At 42.3% G+C, this 8598-nt stretch overlaps 1 protein-coding gene across 2 annotated transcripts in view; it reads right to left on the reverse strand.

Annotated features, from left to right (window-relative positions):
• RCBTB1 (regulator of chromosome condensation (RCC1) and BTB (POZ) domain containing protein 1) overlaps positions 1–8231 on the reverse strand; it is a 36905-nt gene extending 28674 nt beyond the window's left edge. The window contains exons 1-4 of one of the 2 annotated variants that reach the window (XM_006879505.1): positions 8054–8231; positions 6997–7147; positions 4491–4657; positions 288–446 (exon numbers count right to left, since the gene is read on the reverse strand). In XM_006879505.1, the coding sequence (XP_006879567.1) occupies positions 288–446; positions 4491–4657; positions 6997–7147; positions 8054–8179 (603 nt within the window). In that variant the 5' untranslated portion in view covers positions 8180–8231. The remainder of the gene's footprint in view (positions 1–287; positions 447–4490; positions 4658–6996; positions 7148–8053) is intronic. The other variant, XM_006879506.1, reaches the window with a different exon arrangement.
• Positions 8232–8598: the final 367 nt, after the last annotated feature.

An 8598-nucleotide genomic window follows, 5' to 3' on the forward strand; every position in this document is an offset into this window, starting at 1 on the left:
TTTCTGTCACCGAGTCCATGTTTTAAGTATCAGAGTATACAGACCCTATAAAAATAAAATGACGCGAAACGGAAAGAGGCTCAAGCACAGACTTGCAGATAAGCCCTGGGATTTGAAGACTTACTAAAGGAGAACACATGGTTTGATGCTCCTCTGCAGGACAGCGACAGTTATCAATGGAGCTGCCAACAAAGCACTCTTCTATCCACTCAAATCCCATCTCAGAAAGAAACAGCATTTCACTGCCAGGGGCAGGAAAGGTAAAAGAGGAAGGAGACGTGGCTCACCTCACCGTTGTCCAGGACAGCCATGGACGAGGTCTGACCACAGGCAATGCCCACTACCTTCTTAATATGTAAACAGTTTGTGACTTTTCGGGGAGTGGGTTGATTTGCTGTGGATCCCGATCCCACTTGGCCACAGTTGTTATAACCCCAGGCAAACACCTACAAAACATACCGGAAACAGAAATAAAATCAGTCATGTGAACATTTTGCCTCTAACATACAAAAATTATTATGAGATTAAAAATATACCAAGTTAATGAGTATTTAGGGAGCTCTGGTGGCATAGTGGTAAGAAGCTATCCTGCAATCAAAAAGGCATAAGGTTCAAATCTACCAGCTGCTCCACAGGAGGATGGGTAATCTCCTCCTGTGCAATTTACTGTCTCTGAAAGCCCAATGGAGGGTCAACTCGGCGGCACACAACAACGACAACAGTAAGTATGTATGGAGTTCAGGCACTGTTCATACTTGTTCTGAGTTGCATCAACACAATGGTTCATAACAGCTACAACAACATGGATATCAGGAGGGATGAGTAGTTTGCAGTCAACTGTCAATCTAAAGGTTGGTGGTTCAAACCTACCCAACAGCTCAGTGGGCAAAAGTCCCGAGGATCTGCGTCTGTAAAGAAGCTAGCCAGGAAAACCTGGGGCAATTCACGTGGGGCAATCAGGAGATGAGACAGGGCTGACTCAGTGGTAACCTGTGCACAGGGCGGTCAAGAAGTAGGGCTGACTCAGTGGTAACCTGTGCACCATCAGGAGACAGGGCTGACTCAGTGGCAACCTGTGCACAATCAGGAGGCAGGGCTGACTCAGTGGTAACCTGTGCACAATCAGGAGACAGGGCTGACTCAGTGGTAACCTGTGCACAATCAGGAGACAGGGCTGACTCAGTGGCAACCTGTGCACAATCAGGAGACAGGGCTGACTCAGTGGTAACTTGTGGAGGGATTTGGTTTGTTTTAATGAGTACACACAATGTGCCAAAGGGTTTCAAATTATGACATGTATTAAGCAATTTAATCTTTATGGTAATCTTATAAGGGGACCCCAGAAAAGGTACCACTGTCTTCTTCATTATTCAAGAGGAAACCTAAAGAGGCTTGCTTGAGGCTCCACAGCAAGTCAGTAGAAGTGGAATTTGGACCCCAGTGTTTGGCTGTACTCTTAACCACCACGCTCTACTGCCTCTGTAATTACGGCAGCTATTTTCTGTTCTTAATCTGGTACTAATACATAGTGAAGTCACTACCTCATAAATATTTCTCTTTTTCATAGTTTTATGCCACAGCATACTACATAGTTAAGTTTCTCAGTAATTCTTCCTCTCTTTCTCATCTGTTATCTTCAAACAGCCCCCCCTCCATCCTGGCTGTATATCATGATTATTTTTTGGCTATTATGTACGCTAACCTGAAAACCAGAGTCCAAAGGGAGAGGAACATAGAAGCAGGTTAAAAACAACCAACGAGGATGTAAAATAAAGCAGAGAGAAACTACAAGTTCATTAGTTATTGACTCTATCTTAAAATGTAAGCAGACAGAAACTTAAGTTCATTAGTTACTGATTCTATCTTAAAATGTGGAGTGGAGCCTGCCAGCTGAGGAAGTGACTTCCTGTAGCACTTGGAGGCCTAAGGAGCCCGGCCTTACCTGCTGGCAGCAGGCGGCCCTCAGAGGCTTCCATGACTCTATCCTTCCTGCCAGCACTTTGTCTCAGTTCATGTGGCTGATTCAGTGTCAGTGGCAAACATTAAAACCCACAGCTGATGCTTTGAAAGAATGTGCGTGTCTGAACTGTTTCACAGGTACACACAAAATAACCTGCAACACTTCCTAAAAGTGTATTCGCAGGAATATCTTATTTAATAGTGACAAATTTAACACCATTATCCAAAGTAGCACATGCTTAATGTCATCCGGGAGACCAATTTGTGAAAATTAGCAAATTCTGTCCCATTCCAGCTACTGGTCCTTCTTTCCCAAACATTCCAAACTTCCTCACAATATAGCTGTTATTTATTAGAAAATGGGAACTGTGGTTCCATAACCAAATATGGATTAGGAAACAGTGGGTTCTGGGCACGCTGCCCAGGTGCTCATTCTGCTTCAGCCAGCACATCCTGGCTGTGAAACCCTGGGCAAGTCACCCCACCTCTCTCAGCTCCTTTGGTTTCCGTATCTATAAACAGCTCTGCTTTGCAAGATCACTGTAACACCACTGAAGGATTTTCAAACAGGGTAACAATGTGATCAATTTGCATTTCAGAAATCACAAAGAAGTAAGACTGGACATGAAGAACAACTAAAAACTATGTGGGGGGAGGAAATTATGGCAAATGTTCAGCAGGAGATGGTGAGACCTCAGCTAAGGTGATGGAGATAGAGAAAGAAGATAAAGGAGAAGAGATCTGAAGAGAGAATGAACAGAATGGTGAGCACTTAGAAAGGCAAGAAACATGGGGAGTGATCAGGTAGTACTGAGAACAGGAATACTGGTGAAGTTATTTCCTGCAATGTATCATTTATTATAGCTACTGATGAACAAAACTGAACTTGAGGGATGGAGCCATAAAGAACACTGTCATACACATCTGATCTTAGTAAAGCACATAAATACTCAATTACTTTCAGATGGGATTCTACTGCCATCAAGAGTGGTCCCTTATTTTATTGAATAAATTATCAAGAAATGACACATCTTATTTAGTGAGATATTTAACAGATGTGATAGGATGGTTCAACATAAGAAAAACAATAAATGTAATCTACCACATTAAAAAATTAAGGAACACTTCACCAAAGAAGACATTCAGATGGCCAACAAGCACATGAAGAAATGTTCAAAATCCCTAGCTCTAAGAGAGATGCAAATCAAAACAACTATGAGATATCATCTCACCACAGTCAGAATAGCAAAATTTAACAGAACAGCATGCAACAAATGCTGGCGAGGCTGTGGAGAAACTGGAACCCATATTCACTGCTGGTGGGAGTGTAAAATGGTGCAACCACTGTGGAAAACGGTATGGCGCTTTCTCAAAAAGTTGCAAATAGAGATACCATTTGACCCAGCAATTCCACTACTGGGAATATATCCCAAAGAGACCATAACTGACATCCAAGCAAATATATGCACACCCATGTTTATCACAGCTCTGTTCACAATAGCAAGGAGTTGGAAACAACCCAGGTGCCCATCAACAAATGAATGGCTAGAGAAGCTGTGGTATATTCACACAATGAAATACTACGCTGCACTGAAAAACAAGGAACTCATGTAGTATTATTCCAAATGGGTAATCCTGGAGGACATTATGCTGAGTGAAATATCTCAGTTGCAAAAGGGCAAATATTGCATGGTGCCACTGCTGTAAAATGGGATTGATATCAGGGTTGGGGTAAGACTGAGAAAAACTGGATAAATTGTGTATACTGCACTGAAACAGATGAGGGGCTGAATAATTTAAAAGTGATGTATGATAGGGTATTATGGTTATCACAAGAGTCCACAATTAAGGTTGCATAGTGGAATGTACTTGGGGCGGTGGAAGAGGTGCGGAGGGATTGTGTACCAGGGAAGGAGTCTTTCTTTTACTTTTGAAAGAGAGGAGTGAAGTAGGGAGGAGTGGGGGAGAGGGCTGGGCGGGGAGAGAAGTGCAGCAATGAATGAATGGAAATCCAAAATCTCTGTAAATGCTCATTAAAATTATTCTAAAAAAAGAAAAAAATCAAGGAAAAGAACCACAGGACAATCTGAATTGATGCAGAAAGGGGATCTGCATGTTCTTGGCATGAAAGGTGTTCTGGTTCTCTTAAATTGATCTTAAAAGATTTTATTTTTCTTTCAAAATTTAAGCTGCTTAACTAAATGTGTAATTTTAGTGGAGTGGACTTGGGGGGAGGGATTTTATAACAATGAAAGAATTTTACTTTTCAAAGAGAAAAGTGAATTTAGGGGCAAAGGGTGGTCAGGGAGAAAAGTGCAACAATGAATGAATGGAAATCCAAAGTCTCTGTAAACTTTCATTAACATTAATAAAAAATAAAAAGAGTGGTTCCAACCACATGACAAAGGTTGTTACAGAAAAGCAGTATGTTCCCACCATATTTTAGTTACATACACAGAGCTACTATGTTCACATTGTACCAAACCACAAATATGGTCATTATTTTATCATAATAAAAGCAAGGCACTTACCTCTCCATCAGCTGCCAGAGCCATGGAATGATGGGAGCCGCAAGCTACTTCAATCACTTGCTTGATCAGGAGGTTGGTACAGACTTGAATGGGAGCGATGCCTTGATTGGTTGTACCATTCCCAAGTTGGCTGTAACCATTGTGGCCCCAGGCGTAAACAACCCCATCTACACAAAACGTCCACAAAAACAATGAGCTCCAACAAGAAGTGGTGACCTTTGCCCTTCCTTCCCAAACCACTGCAACTCACATCCCAGCATTTCATTTCTCTCCTGTCTATAGAGTAAGCTCTGGGTAGGAGGGGTAAGAGGAATGAAGAGAGAACAAGAGGACAGATATAAAGCGTTTCATGGAGAGACTTAGCGCTGGCATCTGGAAGATCAGCTTGTGGTTAAAAACCCATGTTTATGCATATAAAAATTGTTGTTGTTGTCACCAGCTGTTGAGTCACCCATGACTCTCGGTGATCCTATGAACAACAGATCTCAATGCAGTCCAAGCCTGCACCGTCCTCACCATCTCTGATATACTTGAGCCCACTGTTACACTCTGTCAATCCATCTTGTTAAGGGTCTTCCTCTCCTATGCAGACCCTTCATTTCTAAGCTTGACATCCTTCTCCAAGGACTAGCCCCTCCTAACAACATGCACAAAGTACGTGAGATGAAGCTTCAACACCCTTGCCTCTAGCGAGCATCCTGGTTGCACTCTCCAAGATATATCTGTTCTTTTCATGAGATACTCACTCTTCGCTAACACCACAACTCAAAGGCATTCTTCTCCTGTCCAACTATCAGCTGCATAATAAGTAATCAAAAAGACCATGCATCAGGTGTGCCTTAGTCTATAAACTGACATCCTTGCTCATTTAGCACTTTCAAGTGGCCCTTGACAGCAGACATTTCCAATGCATATGTCTTTTGCTTTTCTGACTGCTGGTACCAAGGGTATTGACTGTGGATCCAAGTAAGATGAAATCATTGGTAATTTCAATCTTTTGCCAACTGTTTTCTTGATGTTGAAATGTAAATTAGATTTTCTAAATACTTTGATGTCAACCATTCTTTTTTTAAAAATTTTTTTATTTTAATTTTATTATTTGTGTGTTTTGTGAACCGTCAAATCAGATCTGACTGGTACAGGAGGAGCTTGTCCCTCCTTACCCGGCAAAGCATCTGGTGGATTTGAACCGTGAGCCTCTAGGATTGCAGTGCAGCTTCTTGCTACTAGGCCACCAGAGCTCTCCTTGATGTCAACTAATCTTTATTCAAGTGCCAAAGGCAGGATACAGAGGAATGTGCAGAACTAACCTTTACTATTCTTTTTCTAAATACAAAAAAAATCTCAAAGAACATGTGTGTGTCTGAGAGAAACACTCAGAAACAAAAAATCACAGACTCTTCTAAAACAGACTTACTTTGGTAGCATGAAATCTAGCTGCATTTTTTCAATTAACTTCTCATCTCTAGGGATGAACAGTCTGTAGGGAGTTCACCGCTACCTCAAAGGCAGAACCTCTTCTAGTGGTTCAAATCCACCTCTCTCAGCTCCTGAAAACCCATGGACGGCCAGCTATAAGTTGACTAGATAACAATGAGTTTTTATCTTTTAGTGCTTCTGATAAAAGTAACTTCTGTCTGTGTCTTCTCTTTAATCATTATTTCACCCATTTCCCCCACAGCATGCCTGGTATCAGAAGCTGGTCCACTAAAGGTGTATCTTGAAAATATTATACTGAATGAAATTAATTAGACACCAAAAGACCAATAACTTAGTATCCTACTTATATGAAATATCCAAAAGAAGTGGTTGCCAGGGACTGAGGGAGGAAAGAATAGGGTTCTTGCTGAAGAGGTCTTGATGAAAAACATCTGAAAATAGTGCTGCTGGAAGTACAACATGGTAAATATCACTGTCACTGAACCATATACTTGATAAATTGTATAAATTATAAGGGATACTTTATTAACTTTATACATGAGAACATCAATGTCACATAAAACTGGACAGAATAGCAAACTTTTCGTTATCTATGTTATCACAATAAAGTTTTTTAAAAAACTGAAAAGCACAAAGAAAAGTCAAATCCTTGAGTCCTAACAGAAGACAAGCTGACCAGTCAGTAACGTGGTCACTGTCTGAAAGAGTCTGTGCAACAGCAGAAAGCACAATGGAGAAGTGAGGTCATCATCTCATTATGCTCAATACCAGTCACACTCTACGTGGACAATTGTGCTCAGTGATCTAGGCCAGTGTGAGGAAGACAGAGAACACAGAGTGGACTCAGCTCTGAGCTACAGGCAACTACAAAGCTAGACACTGAGACCAATGGTAGCATTCCAGAACACTGTGACTCCTCAGTCTAGAGACAGAGGCACCTGAGTTCTGTACTTCTCAGAAATTAGGAAACAAACACTTCAAAATGAGTTCATCGACAGCCTGCCCCTTAGCTTAGACTTAACTGCTCCAGTTCCCACATTGGAAGGCTCATCTGTCTCATCTTTACCTTCCGTGCTGAGAAGAACGTGTGGTGCGCTGCCGTAACTAAGGCTTTTAATCTTCTTTCCACACAAGGCCTCCAGCTTTTTAGGTACAAGTGTACTCTGATTATCTCCAGTTCCCAAACAGTTACTGTAGTTCAGTCCAAACACAAACACCTAGAAAAGAGAGTTTTGTAGACGTTATTAGGCCTAAAGCTGTATTATAAGCTTCTTTCTTGCTCAGTTTGATAGCTGGGTAGGAGAGGAGAGACTGATGCGATAAAGGTAAGAACAATTCCCATCTCTCTGGCATTAGTTATGGTTCACACTATCTAGCGGAGCGCTCGTGGCGCAATCTGCAGGCTGCTCTGCTAATCCGAGGTGGTGTCTCTCGGGTGGTCTGGTTCCACCAGTCGCTCCAAGGGAGAAACTGGGGCAGTCTCCTCCTGTGCTATTTACAGTCTCTGAAAACCCACTAGCAGTGGGTTCTGACTCAATCACAAGGAAAAGGTGGTGTTTTCTTTTGTGTTTTTACAAAATACTGTGACACTCAAAGTGCAGGAGGGGATGGTTGTTGTTGTTATGTACCATGAGTCTGAGTGACTCATGGCTAACCCTCCAGGGTGGTTTCAGAGGCTACAAATCACACAGGAGATTGTCCATCATTCTTCAGAGTGGCGTTAAATCAAGAAACTGAAGAAAAGGAAAAAAAAGAAAATGACATTAAATCCACCCCTTCCCCTAACACACACATATGGAGACACGAAGAAAAACAACCACTGCTGCAGAGTCACTTCTACTTGTGGTGGGCCTCCACCAGGTTTCCAAGGCTGTAAACCTACCCCCCACAGGGCAGCTGGGGGACTTGAAACACTCACCTTTGAGTTAGAGTCAAACACATTAACACACTGCGCCACCAGGGCTCCTCACATCAAAGTGTCTCCATAAAAGTCAAGCTCCTTTTATCCTATCCATCTCTCACTCTTTCCAAACACGTGCTCTGCTTTTGCTTTCTCTTTAATCTTTCCTTTCTTCAAAGTGCAAAGCCATTCTCCAAAACTGTAGGTCTGAGGAGATTCCTACCTCATCGTTGTCAGTAACGTACAGAGCTTCATTGCCTGAGGTGCCAAAGACGCAGGCTTTGCGGATGGAGGCGATTTCCTGAGGTGAGAGCAGAGTGAAGATGGGCCACTTCCCAACATCCACCATGACTCTGGCTTCAAGCAGTTCCTATAGACAAGCAGACATTGCTGCCCAGAGGGGAAATACTCATTAATTGAACTAAAAAGAAACTCTTAATGCAAGTTAACAAAATCTAATTCAAAATTAGACCACCTACCTTTAGTTAAACGGACCACATGCTTCACCCAGCAACACGTCTAAGGTTTCCTCCACCTTTGAATGTAGACTTTACATCTAAGAAAAACAAGTTGCTAGAATCAGTTGTCTGACTTGCCTGGATGCAAGGCAGGGCTTGTCCTGTTACAGGGGGCTGGCCATCAGTCAGAATTAAGAGCAACTGCCACCAATAATCAACCACTCACTGCCAGAGGTGTCTGATGACACACGTGGTCTCAGGTCTAGTACCTGAAAACAGGGCAGACGTGCTGAAACCAGGGTCTCTCTTC

Source organism: Elephantulus edwardii, unplaced genomic scaffold, assembly GCF_000299155.1.
Source record: "Elephantulus edwardii isolate Elephantulus edwardi_28Jun2011 unplaced genomic scaffold, EleEdw1.0 scaffold00004, whole genome shotgun sequence".
In the NCBI taxonomy this organism is placed as follows: domain Eukaryota; kingdom Metazoa; phylum Chordata; class Mammalia; order Macroscelidea; family Macroscelididae; genus Elephantulus; species Elephantulus edwardii.